The 22,274-nt window shown below is 43.6% G+C and overlaps 2 protein-coding genes across 3 annotated transcripts in view; one reads left to right on the forward strand and one right to left on the reverse strand.

Annotated features, from left to right (window-relative positions):
• PLCD1 (phospholipase C delta 1) overlaps positions 1-13,321 on the forward strand; it is an 89,613-nt gene extending 76,292 nt beyond the window's left edge. For both annotated transcript variants that reach the window (XM_060782640.2, XM_060782639.2), the window contains exons 13-15: positions 807-939; positions 2,964-3,113; positions 7,872-13,321. In XM_060782640.2, coding sequence (XP_060638623.2) covers positions 807-939; positions 2,964-3,113; positions 7,872-7,963 — 375 coding nt within the window. In that variant the 3' untranslated portion in view covers positions 7,964-13,321. The remainder of the gene's footprint in view (positions 1-806; positions 940-2,963; positions 3,114-7,871) is intronic.
• Positions 13,322-15,284: 1,963 nt separating this feature from the next.
• VILL (villin like) overlaps positions 15,285-22,274 on the reverse strand; it is a 67,511-nt gene continuing 60,521 nt past the window's right edge. Inside the window, exons 18-20 of the mRNA XM_060782641.2 lie at positions 19,660-19,728; positions 18,304-18,552; positions 15,285-16,197 (exon numbers count right to left, since the gene is read on the reverse strand). Coding sequence (XP_060638624.2) covers positions 16,084-16,197; positions 18,304-18,552; positions 19,660-19,728 — 432 coding nt within the window. The 3' untranslated portion in view covers positions 15,285-16,083. The remainder of the gene's footprint in view (positions 16,198-18,303; positions 18,553-19,659; positions 19,729-22,274) is intronic.

Genomic DNA, 22,274 nt, shown 5'->3' on the forward strand with positions numbered 1-22,274 from the left:
AAAACACCTGGAGGACCAAAGGTTGAGAACCCCTGGTCTACAGGATTCTGGGAATTGTAGTTTCCAAGATATAATCTAATACACAAACACACTTGACCAGACTGTAAAAGAAAGTTGCAGCCTGCCAAATGCTAAATAATAACAATAATTATAATAATAATACAACAACAATTTATTTATTACCTACCTCTTCTTGCAGCTCAAGGTGGGGTACTGTGACGATATGAAAATAATGCGTAGTTCACATTTGATCAGCCCTCACACTGCCTTGCCAAAGAAAGAAAATATGCCACGCAGATGAACAATAAAGAACAAGTAGCTTACTCTTCGTAGTTCAGAACAACATGTGATCAGTTGCTTTAAATGGTCTTTCTTTGTCCATTTGGATAATCTTCTTCAGCAGCTCATGAAGCAAGAGTAGACTCCAAACTGTCTCTCAGTCTGCTTCTTTGCAAGCATCTACATAGCTCAAGCCTTAAAAATGTGACAGTATCCAAAAGTCCCAGGCTCAGCCAGCTCCCTGGGCATGACTTTCTCTAAGCATGTGCATAACTCAAGCCTGAACAAAAATGTAACAGTAACCAAAAGTCCCAGGGTCAGCCAGCTCCCTGGGTATAGCCCGACCAATCAGCTTCATGCATCTTATTTTGCAGTTGACACACCCACACATTAACTGACTTCTTACACGCTGCAACAGGCACAACTAGGCCCCTTCTACACTGCCGTATGTTAGGATATATTGTTTGGTGAGGAGCGCAGAACTGTCGTGGCCTTGGTTTTCTTGCTTCCTGTTTTCCCCCTTACAGGTCATCTCAGGACAGCAGCTGCCCAAGGTTAACAAAAGCAAAAACTCCATTGTCGACCCGAGGGTGATTGTGGAGATCCACGGGGTCCAGAAGGACTACGACAAGAAGCAAACCAAAGTCATTGATAACAACGGTAAGAAGAGTTCTGATCAGGAAAGATATCAGAGCAAAGGAAGGCAGAAAAAGGGATTGGGAATAGGATGTGCCAACTTGTTGGACATTCCCCTAGAAGAGGTCTGATCCCAGAGGACAAGATCCCACCTTGTATCATAAAGTTGATCTCATAATTTAAACCAGTGGTTCCCAAACTTTTTTTTGACCAGGGGCCACTTGACCAGGGACCAATTTGACCAGGGACCACTTTGACCAGGGACCACTTTGACCAGGGACTACTTGACCAGGGACCATTTTGACTAGGGACCACTTTGACAAGGGACCATTCTGACCAGAGACAACTTGACCAGGGACCACTTTGACCAAGGTCCACTTTGACAAGGGACAGCTTTGATCAGGGACAACTTGGAACAGGGACCACTTTGGCCATAGATCACTTGAGCAGGGACCACTTTGACCAGGGACAACTTGACCAGGGACCACTTTGACAAGGGACCATTCTGACCAGGTACCACTTTGACCAGGGAACACTTGACCAAGGTCCACTTTGACAAGGGACCATTCTGACCAGAGACAACTTGACCAGGAACAACTTGGACCAGGGACCACTTTGGCCATAGATCACTTGACAAGGGACCGCTTTGACCAGGGACAACTTGACCAGGAACCATTTTGACCAGGGACCATTCTGACCAGAGACAACTTGCCCAGGGAACACTTGGACCAGGGACTACTTTGGTCAGGGACCTCTTGACCAGGGACCACTTTAACCAGGGCCCACTTGACCAGGGCCCACTTTGACCAGGGACAGTTTTGACCAGGGACAACTTGGACATATGGAATATTCATGCCAAGTTTGGTCCGGATCCATCATTGTTTGAGTCCACAGTGCTCTCTGGATGTAGGTGAACTACAACTCCCAAACTCAAGGTCAATGCCCACTAAACTGTTCTAGTGTTTCTGTTGGTCATGGGAGTTCTGTGTGCCAAGTTTGGTTCAATTCCATCATTGGTGGAGTTCAGAATGTGCTTTGATTGTAGGTTAACTATAAATCCCAGCAACTACAACTCCCAAATGACAAAATCTATTTATTTTTTTTAGTGATAGTCACTCCTTGGGTTAGTAAATGTCTTGTGGCCAAATTTGGCGGCAATTCTTCCAGTTGTTTTTGAGTTATATAAATCCCACAAACGAATAATACATTTTTATTTATATAGATATAGATGTATCGATATAGATTAAATTCCTTGTTAACTGTTCACCTGTGTAAATCCAACTCCATTACTGATGAAATAAGGGGACCTTCAAAAATTAGCTCCGGGGACAGAACAGGCATTACTATTTTAGAACGTACCCTCCTTCGTCTTGCATAAGAAAGACAAGTTCCTTCTTTTGGCGCCTGGGGCTTCACGTTTCCATGGCGCTTAGACAAAAACCAAGATTTTGGCCACCCCACCCCTCTTGTTGGAGTTATTTTTATTCCCTGGTTTCCTAAAATGTAGAAGCCCTTTCTTGGAGCCTTCCTCTCGTTAATGTCAATAGCTGCTGTGTTCCTTCTGGTCTTTGAGAACGAGGAAACCCGTTGGCCTGGCATTTCACAAAAGGGCCTTTCATTGCATTTTGAAAGGACTCCTGAATCCAATAGATGACAAAAATCTTGGCTTCTCTTCAGACCACTGAAGTGATGGGTTTCTTTTACCTCTGTTGAAAGCTAAATCTAAATTTGAAGGCATGCCCACAAAACAGGCTTCCCATGAGAGCTCTTTGGAGAAGTTTGGAACGGGGGAAAAACATTTAGATTAATAGAATTTACATGAGGATGCCTTAAAGATTTAAGGCAGGCATGGGCAAACTTGGGTTCTCCAGGTGTTTTGGACTTCAACTCCCACAATTCCTAACAGCCGGTAGGCTGTTAGGAATTGTGGGAGTTGAAGTCCAAAACACCTGGAGGACCCAAGTTTGCCCATGCCTGATCTAGATAGATGACTTGGTTGGGTCAGTGTTTTCCTCTCACACTCACTTTTTACTCTTCCTTACCTCTAGGTTTTAAGCCAATGTGGGATGAAACGTTTGAATTCAAAATAAACGTCCCTCAGCTTGCCCTGGTTCGCTTCATGGTGGAAGATTTTGACACAGCAACAAAGAACGACTTCATGGGGCAATTCACCGCCCCCTTCCTGAGCCTAAAGCGAGGTGAGTCTGCTTTTTAACCAGAAGGTTTCGGGATAGGTTTCGGCTTTCTAGCAGGCAAGGCACACCAAGAAGACCCAAGTTAGACCATTTTATTAGATCAGTGGTTCTCAACCTGTGGGTCTCCAGATGTTATGGCCTTCAACTCCCAGAAATCCTAACAGCTGGTAAACTGGCTGGGATATCTGGGAGTTGTAGGTCAAAACTATGGCGTAATATAGAATCATAGAATTGCTGCCCTGCTGTCTAAAGATCACTGCTGGCTAAATAATTTAGCCTTGCCTCTCAAACAAAACAAACACTCAGAGCAGCTAATCTTAAACACTCACTGAGATTCCTAATGCACTCTAAGTCAAGGCTTACCTGAAGCAGAGGGAACAAGATGGCTTCTTGCTTCATCAACTTCTGTGGGAACTCAACCACCACTTGAGCTCAGGCCCTGACTTATATAGGTTCAACAGGAAGCAACCACTCACTCCCAGAGAGCTTCAAAGAACAGGGAACAATGAGTCACTAATTGCTGCCCTGCAACTGTAAATCACTGCTGCAAAATAAACCACGTGTAGTTCACATTTGTCCAGTCCACACACAGCCTTGCCAGAGAAAGAAAATATGCCATGCAGGTGAATGGTAAAGAACAAGTAGTTTACTCTTCTTAGTTCAGAACAACAGTTGTACAATTTGATCAGTTGGATCAACACGCATAATGTCCTTTTATGAGAGATTTAAAATGGTCTTTCTGTTGCACTCCAGAGTAAGGATTCCCTCTGACTTTAAACACCACACAGTTGAGTTAAAATAGCATGCAATTTATTGAGGGCAATAAAAGACAAAGCAATAAAAAGTAATCCACAAAAAAGGTAAATCCAATTGATTAGTCAATAAAAAGAGTAATTAATCCAAAGAGGGATAGTCCAAATAAGTTCATGAAACCAGAGGCTTGATTTCAAAAGCAAAATAACAAAGGCACTTAACACAGGAATCAAACAAAGAACTTGGCATGAAGATCTTATCATAAAATCAACGTTGCTTCATCTGAAGCCAAACTCAGTACTTGGCACTTATATATCTACTTTGTTTCCCAAACAGCTAAGAATGGATTTTTCCTCAGTTTTGGTTTCACTTCTTGCTTCTGCTCTAATCTGACTGAGTGCCTTAATTTCTGATTTGTTTGTCTTTGCTGGCTAAAAGCACTTTTTCTGTTCAAAGCTTCATTAAAATCTGCACCTGGACATAACTGACCAGGCATAGAGCCTTTCCCAGGCTCGAGACCTTGAGAATCCCTTTGTAGTAATACAGGTTTCTCTAAGCCATTAACTGAACACAGACCCCACATCTCTAAAACCAGACCCAGGAAACAGACCATCTTCCCCATTCCCTTCAGGAACATCTTCATGGACAACATCCTCATTCCCATCAGAGGAATCAACTTGAACATGAACAACATTGTTACTGGGTTGTTGTAGGTTTTTCCGGGTTATATGGCCATGTTCTAAAGGCATTTTCTCCTGACGTTTCGCCTGCATCTATGACAAGCATCCTCAGAGGCTTAGAAATGGAGATGAGCACCAACACCCAGAGTTGGACATGACTGGAATTAATGTCAGGGGAAAACCTTTACCTTTCCTTTTCTATCCATGGATGTCTCCTTTGAAAGCAGACACAAGGCTGAAGTGAATTTGAGACCCTTCATCAGTGGCCCCTTCTACACCGCCACATAATCCAGATTGTCAAAGTAGATAATCCACATTACCTGCTTTGAACTGGATTATATAATTCTACACTGCTGTATAATCCAGTTCAAAGCAGATAATCTGAATTTTATATATAAGAAAGGAGATTCCATCTGAACATGAGGAAGAACTTCCTGACTCAGTTCTTGTGGGTTTTTTCGGGCTATATGGCCATGTTCTAGAGGCATTTCTCCTGACGTTTCGCCTGCATCTATGGCAAGCATCCTCAGAGGTAGAGGTCTGTTGGAATTAGGACAATGGGTTTATATATCTGTGGAATGGCTGGGGTGGGGCAAGGAGCTCTTCCCTGCTGCAGTTAGGTGTGAATGTTTAGCTAATCACCTTCATTAGCATTTGAAGGCCTGCCTGAACCTGGGAAAATCTGTTGCTGGGAGGTGTTAATCTGTGCCTGGTTTCTTCCTCTCTGTTGTTTAGCTGTTATAATTTTAGAGTTCTTTAATACTGGTAGCCAGATTTTGTTCATTTTCATGGTCTCTTCCTTTCTGTTGAAATTGTCCACATGCTTGTGGATTTCAATGGCTTCTCTGTGTAGTCTGACATGGTGGTTGTTTGTGTGGTCCAGCATTTCTGTCATCTCAAATAATATGCTGTGTCCAGGCTGGTTCATCAGGTGCTCTGCTATGGCTGACTTCTCTGGTTGAAGTAGTCTGCAGTGCCTTTCATGTTCCTTGATTCGTGTCTGGGCGCTGCATTTGGTGGTCCCTCTGTAGACTTGTCCACAGCTGCATGGTATACGGTAGACTCCTACAGAGGTGAGAGGATCCCTCTTGTCCTTTGCTGAACGTAGCATTTGTTGGATTTTCTTGGTGGGTTTGTAGATTGTTTGTATGTTGTGTTTCCTCATCAGCTTCCCTATGCGGTCAGTGGTTCCCTTGATGTATGGCAGGAACACTTTTCCTCTGGGTGGATCTTCATCTTGACTCTTGTGGCTTGTTCTTGGTCTTGCAGCTCTTCTGATTGCATTAGGTCTTGCAACTTCCTGACTGTGAGAGCCATTCAGCAGTGGAACTCTCTCTCTCTGCCCCGGAGTGTGGTGGAGGCTCCTTCTTTGGAAGCTTTGAAACAGAGGCTGGATGGCCATCTGTCAGGGGTGCTTTGAATGCAATATTCCTGCTTCTTGGCAGAATGGAGTTGGACTGGATGGCCCAGGAGGTCTCTTCCAACTCTTTGATTCTATGATTCTATGATTAATAGGAAGGCATCTCCAACTTGCCCTCTACTGTCCAAATCAGGAAGTGCTTCCTAAAAATCCTGCTTATTGAAGATTACTTTTTGGAAATACAAGAATCCCCACATTCTTTGGGGTTCGGGACCCGCATGAAAGTGAAAAGTTGCAAATAAAAAATGCTTAGGTCTTCCAACATGACTGTATGGTTAACTTCCACCGGAAGCTGAACATAGAAAGGAGGACAACCGAGAGGCTCCTAGAGTATTCTCTCATCTTGAGGAAGTTGACCACAGTACTGCACTAAAGGACCGAGAGAGAACATTTTAATTGAATCCAGGAAATACCAAATCTGCATAACTCAACCCCGCAAAACATTTGTAGTTTTAGCATATGTGGATTTGATTATTTGCAGGTTTGCGACTATAATCCCAGGGAATACTTGTTTTCCCTAGAGCAGTGATTCCCAACCTTCTTTTTTTTTTTTTTGATCAAGAACTACTTGACCAGGGACCACTCTCCAACATTAGTACCAAAAGGGTTACGAACCTGTTTTTGCTCAACTTTAGATTTGGTTTGGTTATTTGGGGTGCTGATTCAGAAAATTGCATTGGATAGACTACATCAGCTCTAGTTTATGATACAGAACATATGCCATTCAGTAGTCGCCATCTGCTCGCCCACAGAAAAATAAATTTAATAGTAATTTTTCTTGGATAGTTGTTGTGACTCAGCTGGAATCAGAGAGTGTTTCTGATGAGGATGATGGGACTCAGGTTCACAGTTTGGTTCAAAATGTCCCCGTTATAGACAGTGAAGAAATGCCTGTCATAGACAGTGAAGAAATGCAGTTTCCCACAGTAAGGCATGAGAGTGTTGATACTGAAAATAGCCAGGTGGAGTTTGACTCAGAAAAGGAGGACAGCTCTCGGCTGGTTCTCAGCCTGATAATGAGCAAGCAGGAAAACAGGCTAATACTAACGAACAGACTGACCTTGAAGATATGGGAACTTTAGATCAAGCTGACCGGTTGGAATTCCGAATTCGAAGGAGTGAAAGAATAGCTAACAAGAGGGAGGCCAGAGAAAAAAGGATATTAAACAGTGTGTTGAGACCAGATCTTTGTCAAAGCAACTTCGTGTTTACCTAAGGAGCTTGCCTAAACTAGGCTGGATTATCTTGCAGTTTTGTCATTCATGGTTCCAGGATTTTGTCATGCTCTCTTGGGTTTTGCTTTGCTGATGCCTTTTTGGATTAAGCTTGAAGTGCTATGTTATATTGATCTTTTGGAACATTAACCTTTGCTTTTAAGTACTTTTTTACCTTTTATTTTTAATAAACTATAAAGGCTTCTGGCTGTGTGCAGTTTGGTGTTCTTCAGCAAGGTGAATCTACTCTGAGGTGCAACAATAGTCAGCCATGGATAGTCCCCGCCTGACATCCCTGTTGCTTTGGCACAATAAGAGGATTTTGCGAGACCAGTTGCTCTCACTGCCATGTGGTTTTGAGGCAACGGTCTAGTAATAGTGAGGCCGCGGACCATATTTTCGTGATTGCAGACCACGGACCACAGGTTGGGAACGACTGCCCTAGAGTCTAATATAAATTTCAGACACTGAGCTCTTCTCCTGATAGTTTTCTTTGTGCTAAAGAATATTGGGAATGAAAAATATTAAAGGATCTATCCCAATTGTCCTCTTTTTCAGCAGATCTGGTGCAAGGAGACTCTGTATTCGTTTGCCCGGAGAGTTAGATCGGCAACTGTCTAGTTGTTGGAATATACTAAGTAGTTGGCAATATATCAACTTCTTTCATTCACTTCCTCTTTCTTATAATTTCCAGGTTATCGTCATATTCATCTCCTGACGAAGAACGGAGACCAGTACTCCTCCGCCACACTTTTTGTGCACATCGCTATTGCGGACAGCGACTAAGTAACATGTTCCGAATGTTTGCATTCCAAATGGAATTTGCTGCAAAGCTGTGATTTGGCCCTGCTCTTTGACCCATTCGGATATGGCTGAGTGTCTTCCCATATAGTTGGGTTGGCCCAAACCTGTTCCTACCGACATTAAACTTCGACATCGATAAGCTCAGCTCTTTCTGAATCCTAGCTGCTGTAATGAAGGGACGCGGAAAGACACGTAGCATACTTGAGAATTAGTCAAGTTCAGACATTAAGAGACTGATTTAGAAGGCAAGGTTTATATCCTGGCCTGTGTTCCATTAGTGCCTTTGGATCCATTGCTCCCATCGTTTTCCGTGTCTGATCAAAACAATAATGCTTTCAATTTCTTTGAAATGCACAAGACTTGGAATGGTGCAGACAGAATTAAGTTTCCATAGAAGCTCATCCTTTTAAGCAGGAGCGCTTGCATTGAAGAATTTGGCATCATGGAAAGATGGATCTTGCAAATTGTGTCAAGTGTGGAAAACACCTCGGATGACTTAAAATCCACTCCTTCCAACCCAAGGACTTGATCACAGAAAGTTGCTAAATACCGACAGGATAGAGCACCTGTTGAAGATGCTTATCGCACAATGTTATGATTGTTCTATCTTCTCATAATACTTCCATCATGGTTGCATTGTCTGCCTTCATGTGTGGGAAAAACGAATAAGCAGATCCAATATTGATATTGTTCCACAAACCTTCTGTGATAATGTCCTTCCACTGCAGTCCTGGTTTTGCAAAGCAAAAGGAAGGTCTCCCTAGAATAAAGAAACATTGAGGCTATGCGAATGTGCCGTTGAGATAAAATAGGGAAGAAATAAATGAAAATAGTAGAAAAAATGCAGTGTGGATGTGCCGGATAGGTCAAACATGGGTAGGAAGAGAGTTGTGAGGAAGACAGATTGCAGGAATTTGCATCAATAGAGTTCCAGAATCACATTTACAAACTCTAAAATGAGGACATTAAATGAAGACCAACACTCAGAAAACAGCAGAATTCCAGACAGGAAACAATCAGGGCCTCCTCCCAACAAAGGATTCTCCCAGGCAGGAAGCAGCCAAGCTTTGAAACTTCAATGCTAATTAAGGTGGCCAGTTGCAACATTCACACTTGCCACAAGCAGACAAGAGTTTTTTCTGCTACCCTGGACATTCCACAGATATATAAACTTCACTAGTTTCCAACAGACCTCACAACTGGGTTGTTGTGTGTTTTCCAGGCTGTATGGCTATGTTCCAGAGCATTTTCTCCTGATGTTCCTCCTGCATCTATGGCAGGCATACTCAGAGATTGTGAGATCCTCACGACTTCTGAGTAAGCCTGTCATAGATGTGGGTGAAATGTCAGGAGAAAATGCTTCTGGAACATGGTCATACAGCCCGGAAAACTCACAGCAAACCAGTGATTCTGGCCTTCAACAATACATTGGAAGAGTTCTTCCTAGTGATGCTATGTTTGCTTTGATAGCTTAATTGCAAGATAAATTGATGAAAGAAAGTCCAAAATCAAGTATTGGATAAGACAAAAGATTTCCCACATCCTTTCCTTAGAACCAGAAGAATTCATAAGCAACTTTCTGGACTTTTGAGATTTCAGTAGACATTGCTTTCACACTGTTAAGCCTTGATTAGGAATCAAAAAGGTTGGTAACTTTAGAAACTCCCAACTTGAGCTTCCCAGGATGCTGTGTTTTGAAGCAAAACAAGAGGCTATTCTGTGTTGTTTTCAATATAGAGTAGCAGTGAACTCACCTTTTCCGTATTTTATGACAATTGTCCTCCTGCAGATTCACGCTTGGAAATTGGGACAAGAGAGGTAGGATTTGGGATTGAAGTTAAGTCTGGGTTGTTGTGAGTTTTCCGGGTTGTATGGCCATGTTCCAGAAGCATTATCTCCTGACGTTTCATCTGCATCTATGGCAGGCATCCTCAGAGGTTGTGAGGTCTGTTGGAAACTAGGAAAATGGGGTTTATATATCTGTGGAATGTCCAGGGTGGAAGAACTCTTGTCTGTTTGAGGTAGGTGTGAATGTTGAAATTGGCCACCTTGATTAGCATTTAATGGTCTATCAGTTTCAAGGTCTGGCTTCTTACTGCCTGGGGGGATCCTTTGTTGGGAGGTGATTAGTTGGCCCTGATTGTTTCTTGTCTGGAATTCCCCTGTTCTTTATTAACTGTTATGATTTTAGACTTCTTAAATACTGCTAGCCATTTTCCTAGTTTCCGACAGACCTCAGAACCTTCAAGAATGCCTGCCACAGATGTGGTTGAAACGTCAGGAGAGAATGCTTCTGGAACATGGCCATGCAGCCCAGAAAACTCACGACAACCCAATGATTCCGGCCATTAAAGCCTTCAGCAATACTTTGAAGTTAACCCTGATTTTGGAAAAGCCCAATTTTAATCCAACACACTGTGAATAACATTAGCTACATGTCTTTGGCAAATGAGCTGTAACTGTTTGATCTTTTATATTGACTTTTACTATTATTTTAAAGTGAGTGCCAAGATCATTGTTTACAATGATTTGTTCTCTTCTCACCTTTGAGTCATTTGTGTCTTTGAGGAAGCAAGGAGATTAGGCAAGTAGTGGCTCTTATCTCAAGAAAGTGAAGGTCAATGGGAATTGGGTTGTTGTAGGTTTTTTCAGGCTATATGGCCATGTTCTAGAAGCATTTTCTCCTGACGTTTTGCCTGCATCTATGGGAATTGATCTTAACACCAGCAAACTCTGGTCCTCAAAAGATCATAAAAGTGATATTTAATACATGAGGATATTTGCTTCATCTCCACTGGTTCCTGGTTTCTAGAATTTTGGAGCATCATGTGGTGATACACACCAAGGACTTCTGTTGGAACCATAGACATTTCCAGTGAAGTTCCAGACCTGCAGAATCCGAAAGCTTTGAAAGGAGTCCTGTTGCATAGTGCAAGATCTGATACCATTCTGACTTTTTCATATTATGTGCAAGATACACTACAAAATCCATGTGCACAAGCAAAAACTGAACATTTTAACACTGGGTTGCTGTGAGTTTTCCAGGCTGTATGGCCGTGTTCCAGAAGCATTCTCTCCTGACGTTTCACCCACATCTATGGCAGGTATCCTCAGAGGTTGTGAGGTCTGTTGGAAACTAGGCAAGTGGGGTTTATATATCTGTGGAATGATGTCCAGAGTGGGAGAAAGAACTCTTGTATTTGACGCAAGTGTGAATGTTGCAATTGGCCACCTTGATTAGTGGGTTGTTGTGAGTTTCCTGGGCTGTACAGCCATGCTCCAAAAGCATTCGTTCCTGACGTTTCGACTGCATCTATGGCAGGCATTCTCAGAGTATGTGAGGTCTGTTGGAAACTAGGAAAGTGGGGTTTATATATCTGTGGAATGATGTCCAGAGTGGGAGAAAGAACTCTTGTCTTTGATGCAAGTGTGAATGTTGCAATTGGCCACCTTGATTAGCGGGTTGTTGTGAGTTTTCTGGGCGGTATGGCCATGCTCCAAAAGCATTCGTTCCTGATGTTTCGAATACATCTATTGCAGGCATCCTCAGAGGTTGTTGAGACCTCACAACCTCTGGGGATGCCTGCTATAGATGCAGGCAAAACATCAGGAGAGAATGCTTTTGGAACATGGACATACAGTCCAGGAAACTCACAACAACCCAGTGATTCCAGCCATGAAAACGTTTGATAATACATCTTGATTAGTATTGAATGGATTTGCAGCTTCACAGCCTGGCTAATTGCTGCCTAGAGGATTCTTTGTTGGGAGGTGTTAGCTGGCCCCGATTGATCTCCTAACACCTCCCAACAAAGGATCCCCAGGCAGCAATTAGATTGGGCAATTTTATTGTTATATTGCTTTTATATGGTCTATATTATATGCAATGTTTGAACTATATTTTATGTTGTTGGGGGCATTGAGTGCCGACTGTAAACTGCCTCGAGTCGCCTTCGGGTTGAGAGAGGCGGTATATAAATATGGTAAATAATAATAACCAGCCAGGTTTTAAAGCTGCAAAGCCATTCAGTGCTGGTGGCGAATAGCAAAATTCACACTTGCCTCTAACAGACAAGAGTTCTTTCTCCCACCCTGGATATTCCATAGATATATAAACCCCACTTGCCTCGTTTCCAACAGACCTCACAACCTCTGAAGATCCCTGCCATAGATGTGGGTGAAACGTCAGGAGAGAATGCTTCTGGAGCATGGCTGTACAGCCTGGAAAACTCACAGCAATGATTCCGGCCATGACAACACATTTTACACCGTTCCAGAGACTGCAGTTTAAGTTCTCCCTGTCTCTCAGCCTTAAGTAGTGGCAAAAACACAACATATTTTATGTGATGTTTTAAAACAAGTTGTGTAAACAATGTATTTTTATACCATATTTGATGTGCATTAGGCGCCTGGAATGGGCTTCACTCCTGAAAGGAGACAACGTTTTATTTTCCTATAAGCCCTTTTAGTCGTCCTTGAGGGTGATGGTAAACAAACAAGCTTGCAGCTTGCTTCCATTTTGGTTATATATGTATAATTCACCCCAAAGTCAAACTGAAATAACTGAATTTGAAAACACTTGAGTTCAAGATGCAATTTTATGAACAGCAGGGGCAAGTGAATTCATGGGTAGCTTTGCAATTCCATTTTGAAGCATGGTTAGTCGGGTTTGGAACTGATTTCTTAATAAACTACAAGTGCCTTACACAGAACTACAACTTCTGTGATTCCATAGCAATGAGCCACAGGAGTGAAAGTGGTGTTAAACTGCATTAACTCTATAATGTAGATGCGTCCTACATACTTTGCTTGGAAACAAATCTCTGGATTCACATCTCTTAGCAACAGTTCCTTATAAAGGAGCCGCGGTGGTGCAAACACTTGTGCTGACTCAACTGCTGACCTGAAGGTCGGTGGTTTAAATCTGCGAGTGGGGTGAGCTCCTGTCTGTCAGCTCCAGCTCCCCATGCGGGGACATGAGAGAAGCCTCCCACAGGATGGTAAAACAACCAAGCGTCCCCTGGGCAAAATCCCTGCAGATGGTGATTCCTCTCACACCAGAAGCGACTTGCAGTTTCTCAAGTTGCTTCTGACATGAAAAATGAGTTCCTTGTAATGACTAATAGCCATATTCTGTTTGTGTTGATGTAGTCAAAGGATGTTGAACTAAGATAAATTGCAATAGATTCTGTGAAAAAACAGTTTGTGCTTTTAAAAAAAATCCATGTAATGCTACAGAGTTAAGGGAGATGATAATATGACATTAATAATATATATATATTTGAATCGTTGGGAATAAAATGGATGAAAATGAATAAAAATAAACTTTTGTGATGTTTCTTTTTGTCTCCTTCGCCATTGATCCATCATATAATATTTGCTTTGGGATACATTTGCAAAAAAACAAAAAACAAAAACAGAAACAACACAAAACAACAACAAAACCCAGTGGGAAATGAAATAGATCTCACAACTGGGAGAAGCTCTGTCTTTGGAGGCTTTTAAGCAGAGGCTAGATGGCCATCTGTCGGGGTTGCTTTGAATGCAATTTTCTTGCTTCTTGGCAGAATGGGGTTGGGCTGGATGGCCCACGAGGTCTCTTCCAACTCTAGGATTCTATGATAAACACACATAGTCCTTGGAATGGAAGTGCGAGGAATACTATAAGGTCACTGTGCGCAAAAGGGTAAAGGTAAATGTTGCTGGATCAAGAGTTCCACATAGATACAGCATTATGGACCTACTCTAAGTGCTGTGGCTGTATCTTATGGAGTCCTGGGCTTTGTAGTTTGGGGAGTCACTCAAGTTTCTAGGCTAATAATCCCAAATAGCCCTTTCTAAGCAGGATGGAGCAATGGTAGACATGGGCAAACTTGGGCCCTCCAGGTGTTTTGGACTTCAACTCCCACAATTCCTAACAGCCTCTGGTCCATTCGTTTCCCCCCACAGCCACTTATGTTGGGTTTGAATAAAAAATAAATCTAATGCACTCACACATCAGTTTTGTTACTCTTGTGCCAAATAGGTGCACTGATGAACACAAAATATGCAGTCACATTCACACGATCATCCATAAATGCCTCTTTGTCTTGGAAAGAGAGTAAGTGTGCAGGTCCAGAAAGTGTGTACCTGTCAGCCCCCCAGGTGTATAGACTAGGCATGGGCAACCTTCAGCCCTCCAGGTGTCTAGACCAGGCATGGACAACCTTCAGCCCTCCAGGTGTCTGGACCAGGCATGAATAACCTTCAGTCCCCCAGATGTCTAGACCAGGCATGGACAACTTCAGCCCTCCAGGTGTCTAGATCAGGCATGGACAACCTTCAGTCCCCCCAGGTGTCTAGACCAGGCATGGACAACCTTCAGCCCTCCAGGTGTCTAGACCAGGCACGGACAACCTTCAGCCCTCCAGGTGTCTAGACCAGGCACGGACAACCTTCAGCCCTCCAGGTGTCTAGACTGGCATGGACAACCTTCGGCCCTCCAGGTGTCTAGACCAGGCACGGACAACCTTCAGCCTTCCGTGTCTAGACTGGCATGGACAACCTTCGGCCCTCCAGGTGTCTAGACCAGGCATGGACAACCTTCAGCTCTTAAGGTGTCTAGGCCAGATATGGACAACCTTCAATCCCCCAGGTGTCTAGACCAGGCACGGACAACCTTCAGCCCTCCAGGTGTCTAGACCAGGCATGGACAACCTTCACCCCCCCCCCCAGGTGTCTAGACGAGGCATGGACAATCTTCACCCCCCCCCCCAGGTGTCTAGACCAGGCATGGACAACCTTCAGTCCTCCAGGTGTCTAGACCAGGCATGGACAACCTTCAGTCCCCCAGGTGTCTAGACCAGGCATGGACAACCTTCAGTCCCCCAGGTGTCTAGACCAGGCATGGACAACCTTCAGCCCCCCAGGTGTCTAGACGAGGCATGGACAATCTTCAGCTCTTAAGGTGTCTAGACCAGGCATGGACAACCTTCAGCCCTCCAGGTGTCTAGACCAGGTATGGACAACCTTCAGCCTTCCAGGTGTTTAGATCGGCATGGATAACCTTCAGCCCTCCAGGTGTCTAGACCAGGTATGGACAACCTTCAGTCTTCCAGGTGTTTTGGACTTCAACTCCCATAATTCAGTTGAAGTCCAAAACACCAGGAGGGAGGGCTGAAGTTTGTCCATGCCTGGTCTAGAGCTATAGTTGGAATTCCATACACTTCCCCTTGATGTTGCCTTGTATATTCAGTAAGTCTCGATCCCAAGTTTTAGTTTTAAACACAATAAGCATAGGGTGTATTCACAGGACACAATAATATCGGTTTCATGCCACTTTAATTGTCCTGGCTCCAGTGAAAGTCCTGGGAGGTGTAGTTTTCTGGTACAGTTAGATGTATTTACTTGAGAACAATAAAAAGCAGTGCCAAATAGTGGCTTGAGCATTGAACTACAACTCCCCGCTTGGTCATGGAGACTCGCTTTGGTGAGTCACACTCTCAGCCTCAGAGGAACACAATAGCAAAACTATTTTAAAGATATTATTCCAGAAAAAGCTTGAGATAGGTCAGAAACGACTTGAAGGCACCCAACAACAACAATTAGGGAACTCAATGGAGTGTCACAGAGAATGCTAAGTATCTCATGAGACATTCACAACAACAATTAGGGGAACTCAATGGAGTGCCATAGAGAATGCTAAGTATCTCATGAGACTACCAACCCCAGAACTCCATAGCCATGGCAGTTAAAGTGGAATCAAAGTGCTATAAATGTGTGGTGTGGATGTACCCATCCTTTGCTTCCCTTCCCACCAAAAACTACAACGCTGCCCCATTGAATTTCAAAACATGCCCAATGGGAAGAAAAATGTCCATGGCAGCCAATTCAGGGTCGTAAAGATAAGAAGATATAATCTAGCTAAACTTTCTTTGCTAGTATTGATTCCAGGAGTGTGTGTGTGTTCTCTAAAATGTCAAGATGGAGATGCATGTCTTCCAAGCATCTTTTCCTTCCAGTTGTACCAAGTTGACCACCACACCATTCATCCAGTCAATGAGTTCCAAGCAACCAGGAGAAGGTCAGGGTGGGTTGGGGGTTATATATATGGCTTCTTTTGCTCAGAAGATTCCATGTTGTTTCTTCTCGTTTTGCTGCTTCCACTTGGGCATCTGGTAGAACTCGTCCCTGGTTTTCCCAAAGATATCGTAAAAATCTTCATCAGACAGATAGCGCTGGAAAGAGAAGAGGGAACACGGGATGAAAGAACCTCCTTTCTTTGGTTTCACCCAATTGTGCAATAACTCCATAAAAGTCCATACAGGAATCTGGTAATTTGATGATCAGATTCAAAGGCATAACTGTGTTTGCCTGTACAGCTGACCCTCCGTGACCACAGGTTTTGTACCCACAGATTCAACCATCCATGAATTGAAAATATTAAGAAAAAATCCAAAAAGCGATTGATTATTTTAACATTTTATACAAAGGACAACATTTTGGGGCCTTGGTGGTGTAATGGGTTAAACCCTTGTGCTGTTGACTTAAAGGTTGGCAGGTCGAATTTGCAGGATGGGATGAGCTCCTGCTGTTACCCCTAGCTGCTGCCAATCTAACAGTTCAAAAACATGCAAATATGAGTAAATCAATAGGTACCGCCTTGGTGGGAAAGGCAAAATATGCTCCATGCAGTCGTGCCAACCACACAACCAGGAGGCATCTATGGACAACGGCTTGGAAATGGAGATGAGCATCTCTCCCAGAGCTGGAGATGAACACTGCCTCCAGAGCCGGAAATGAAAGGAGAAGGCTTTGCCTTTGCCTGTGTATTTGTCTCTCATAGTATTTCATTGTAACAAGACACTGAATGATTACTGTGCCTGTTTATATGCTGTAATCTGCTCTGAGTCCCATCCAGAAGAAGGGCGGAGCACTGCCTCCAGAGCCGGAAATGATAGGAGAAGCCTTTGCCTTTATTTGTGTATTTGTGTGTCATTGTATTTCATCATAACAAGACATTGAATGATTGCCTGTGTCTGTTTATATACTGTAATCCGCTCTGAGTCTCATCCGGGAGAAGGGCGGAGAACTGCCTCCAGAGCTGGAAATGAAAGGAGAAGCCTTTGCCTTTGTTTGTGTATTTGTGTCTCATTGTATTTCATCGTAACAAGACATTGAATGATCACCTGTGTCTGTTTATATGCTGTAATCTGCTCTGAGTCCCATCCAGGAGAAGGGCTGAGCTCTGCCTCCAGAGCCGGAAATGATAGGAGAAGCCTTTGCCTTTGCCTGTCTATTTGTCTCTCATTGTATTTCATTGTAACAAAACACTGAATGATTACTGTGTCTGTTTATATGCTGTACTCCGCTCTGAGTCCCGTCCGGAAGAAGGGCGGAGTACTGCCTCCGGAGCCGGAAATGATAGGAGAAGCCTTTGCCTTTGTTTGTGTATTTGTGTGTCATTGTATTTCATTGTAACAAGGCTTTGAATGTTTGTCTGTGTCTGTTTATATGCTGTAATCCGCTGTGAGTCCCATCCGGGAGAAGGGCGGAGCACTGCCTCCAGAGCCGGAAATGATTGGAGAAGCTTTTGCCTTTGTTTGTGTATTTGTGTGTCATTGTATTTCATCGTAACAAGACACTGAATGATTATTGTGTCTGTTTATATGCTGTAATCCGCTCTGAGTCCCATCTGGGAGAAGAGCGGAGTACTGCCTCCAAAGCTGGAAATGATAGGAGAAGCCTTTGCCTTTGTTTGTGTATTTGTGTGTCATTGTATTTCATTGTAACTAGGCTTTGAATGTTTGTGTCTGTTTATATGCTGTAATCCGCTCTGAGTCCCATCCGGAAGAAGGGCGGAGCACTGCCTCCGGAGCCGGAAATGATAGGAGAAGCCTTTGCCTTTGTTTGTGTATTTGTGTGTCATTGTATTTCATCATAACAAGACACTGAATGATTACTGTGTCTGTTTATATGCTGTAATTCACTCTGAGTCCCATCCGGGAGAAGGGCGGAATATCAACAAAATGTTGTTGTTGTTGGTGTTGGTGTTGGTGTTGTTGTTGTTGTTGTTATTATTATTATTATTATTATTATTATTATTATTTGATATACAACAAGATTAGAACATAGCAAACAAGATCACTGTTGCATTCCAGAATGAAATTTATGAACATAGACATCCCAAGTATCAGTCATTTCAATTGAGATTGCTTTTGTGATCTATTTATGTTTTGATTGGTCAAGGCCAGTGGGTAAAGAAGCCCTGCAAAATCTTTTCATTACATTATTCATTCCATTTTCATTCCATAATAGGTATGATGGGCGGTTCACCTCTTTACCTCTTTTTGGGTGGGGTCCACACCTTCCGGAAGCTCATCCACAGCCTTATTGATCAGGAGGTCTCTCGCAAACACACCATTTCCACCGGTCTGTAGCAAAGGGGCATTGCTGTTGTTATAGTTGCTGTTGCTCTTGTCGGGGTTTGTTTGGTAAGTTGGCAAAGTTGTTGCAGTCCTTGAAGCAGCTGGATTGGTCACCGTAGGCTTATTGCTGGTGTTCTTGTTGCTCAGGTTGGCATTTTTCAGGTCCTGGCAAATACATAGAGAGGGAGAGAGAAAGAAAGAAAAGTCTGTCGACTGTGTGGAGTGGGCAAGTGGACTTCATTCACCACAAAGTGGGAAATCATATCCTTTGAAGTCCAAAACACCTGGAGGGCTCAAGTTTGCCCATGCCTGTTTTAACCTGTTGAAGCTGTTGGATTCTCTCCCCCCCCATTACTATGTACACCCATTTTGAGGTCCACAATTGACTGCAATGCAGATGCGTGTTGGATGGGACCAGTATGCTTGGTGGCCTTAGTGCTGGACTATGGCTCTGAAGAAATTGGTTCAAATTCCATTGTTTTCAACGATGGAAACCCACTAATTGACCTGATGCAGTTCACACACTCTCAATTTTGGAAAACCCTTTTAGGGTTGCATAACTTGGAAATACCATTGCTTTGCCTCAAAGCAATGGTATTCCCCATAGTCACCTACGGATGTGAGAGCTGGACCTTAGGGAAGGCTGAGCAAAGGAAAAGAGATGCTTTTGAGCTGTGTTGTTGGAGGAAAGTTCTGAGAGTGCCTTAGACAGTGAGAAGATCCAACCAGTCCATATTTCAGGAAGTAAAGCCCGACTGCTCATTGGAGGGAAGAATAGTAGAGGCAAAGATGAAGTACTTTGGCCACATCATGAGAAGAAAGGAAAGCTTAGAGAAGACAATGATGCTGGGGAAAATGGAAGGAAAAAGGAAGAGGGGCAGACCAAGGACAAGATGGATGGATGGCATCCTTGAAGTGACTGGATTGACCTTGAAGGAGCTGGGGGTGGTGACGGCCGACAGGGAGCTCTGACATGGGCTGGTCAATGAGGTCACGAAGAGTCGGAAACGACTGAACGAATGAACAACAACAACAACAACTTGGAAATGACTTGAAGGTGGACAACAGCAATGGCATCAAGGGGTAGTGAAGCACAATCACTGTATGCGCCCATATGTGGAAATGTATGCTACCAAAACCCTTGTGGAGGACCTTGGCAATAGGAAAGCTGCTCACGTACACACCATACATTGTGATTAGGTCAAAATGAGAGAGAAGCAAGCCACCACTTTGTCTGAGGAAACGCCAACATCTGGTCCCAAACATACTTACCACGGTGATCTCCGATATGGCTGATACATCTCCAAGGCTGCTCTTCATTTGCTCGTAGGTCTTGCCGTCCTAAAAGGAGAAAATATCACAACCATTAGATCCATAAGACCCTCTAATCATAGAATCATAGAATCAAAGAGTTGGAAGAGACCTCATGGGACATCCAGTCCAACCCCCTTCTGCCAAGAAGCAGGAATGTTGCATTCAAATCACCTCTGACAGATGGCCATCCAGCCTCTGTTTAAAAGCTTCCAAAGAAGGAGCCTCCACCACACTCCAGGGCAGAGAGTTCCATTGCTGAACGGCTCTCACAGTCAGGAAGTTCTTCCTCGTGTTCAGATGGAATCTCCTCTCTTGTAGTTTGAAGCCATTGTTCCTTGTCCTAATCTCCAGGGAAGCAGAAAACAAGCTTGCTCCCTCCTCCCTGTGGCTTCCTCTCACATATTTATACATGGCTATCATATCTCCTCTCAACCTTCTCTTCTTCAGGCTAAACATGCCTAGCTCTTTAAGCCGCTCCTCATAGGGCTTGTTCTCCAGACCCTTGATCATTTTAGTCACCCATTTTAGTCTGGACACATTCCAGCTTGTCAATATCTCTCTTGAATTGTGGTGCCCAGAATTGGACACAATATTCCAGGTGTGGTCTAACCAAAGCAGAATAGAGCATGGGGAGCATTACTTCCCTAGATCTAGACACTATGCTCCTATTGATGCAGGCCAAAATCCCATTGGCTTTTTTTGCCGCCACATCACATTCTTGGTTCATGTTTAACTTCCTGTCCACGAGGACTCCAAGATCTTTTTCACACGTACTGCTCTCGAGCCAGGCATTGTCCCCCATTCTGTATCTTTGCATTTTGTTTATCGTGCCGAAGTGGAGTATCTTGCATTTGTCCCTGTTGAACTTCATTTTGTTAGTTTTGGGCCATCTCTCTAATCTGTCAAGATCGTTTTGAATTCTGCTCCTGTCCTCTGGAGTATTGGCTATCCCTCCCAATTTGGTGTTGTCTGCAAACTTGATGATCCTGCCTTCTAGCCCTTCATCTAAGTCATTAATAAAGATGTTGAACAGGACCGGGCCCAGGACGGAACCCTGTGGCACTCCACTCATCACTTCTTTCCAGGATGAAGAGGAAGCATTGGGGAGAATCACCCTCTGGGTTCGTCCATTTAACCAATTACTGATCCACCTGAACGTAGTTTTGCCTAGCCCACATTGGACTAGTTCCCTTGCCAGAAGGTCATGGGGGACCTTGTCTAAGTTACCCAAAGGGAAATATGTCATACTTTCATGGGTTTGGCTACCCTGAACAGCATGAAACAGGCACCGTATCGCAGGAAAAGAAAGCTGAAGGAGGAGGTGGGCAAGAAGAAGAGCTGCTAAATTAAACTGCACTGAGCTGCTGCCAACGTGCATCTGAATAGCACCTCATTAGCAACCTGTCAAATGCTTTGGCACTTCTGTGACAGCTTACGCAGTGTGTTGCTGCTGGACTCCCTCACCTGGGAACCTCTCCTCCGTGAGCCTCATTGAAATGAACAGAAGCGACTCAGGGGAAAGCATGACAGGAGCCATATGCTTCCCAAGAAGCTTTCAATTAATGTGTGAAAAGCGCACCAGTTGTGTCATCCAGCAGCAAGAGGCAGATTTGCTGCTTTGCTGTCACAGAAGCCTGGGCTGGACAACCCAGGAATGATAAACAGAGGCCCCATCCTGCACTACCATCCTGTTTTTCAATGCAGGTTAATGGCGTTGAACTGGGTTGTATGAGAATGCGGCTCAAAACAGTTAATCTGCATCCTGAAACTGGATTATATGGCAGCATAAATACAGCATGAGTGAGACTAGAGGGATGAGTTGAGGGTTCAAATCTGATTTATGAACTTGATGAATATTTGGTAACAGTGGATACCAAAACCCACAGATGTTCAAGTCCCATTATATACAGGGATATTGTAAAATGGCAATCCTTACATACGAGGGTTGAATGAAAAGTAATGCCTCCACCTTCGTTACTTGGGTTTGGATGGGAATATTTTAATATTTTGCACTGATAGGCAATCAAATGCTAATCAAAGTGGTCAGTTGAAACATTCACACCTAGTTCCAGCAGACAAGAGTCCTTTGCCCCACCCTGGTCATTCCACAGATATACGAACTCTTTTTCCTAGTTTCAACAGACCTCACTACCTCTGAGGATGCTTGCCATAGATGCAGGTGAAACGTCAGGAGAGAATGCTTCTAGAACTTGGCCATATAGCCCAAAAAAACCTACAACAACCCAATATTTTAATAAATCAAATGCAGAAATAATCCTTAAAATGCGCTCTTTAACTACCACTATTCCCTTTTCCACATAATCACCAGACAATTGGATACATTTCTGCCAACAATGAACAAGTTTTCTGAAGCCGTCACGGAAGAAGTCGACACTCTGTTTCCGCAACCAGCGTCTCACAGTTCTCTCAACGTCCTCATCAGAAGCAGAATGATGTCCTTGCAGATCTTCTTTCATTATTTGAACAGATGGAAGTCAGAAGGTACTAAATCTGGATTGTATGGAGGATGCCGTACGGTGGTGAGATCCAGTCTCTGAAGTTCTGCTGTGTAC

This window comes from Anolis sagrei, chromosome 6 (assembly GCF_037176765.1).
Source record: "Anolis sagrei isolate rAnoSag1 chromosome 6, rAnoSag1.mat, whole genome shotgun sequence".
NCBI lineage: Eukaryota > Metazoa > Chordata > Lepidosauria > Squamata > Dactyloidae > Anolis > Anolis sagrei.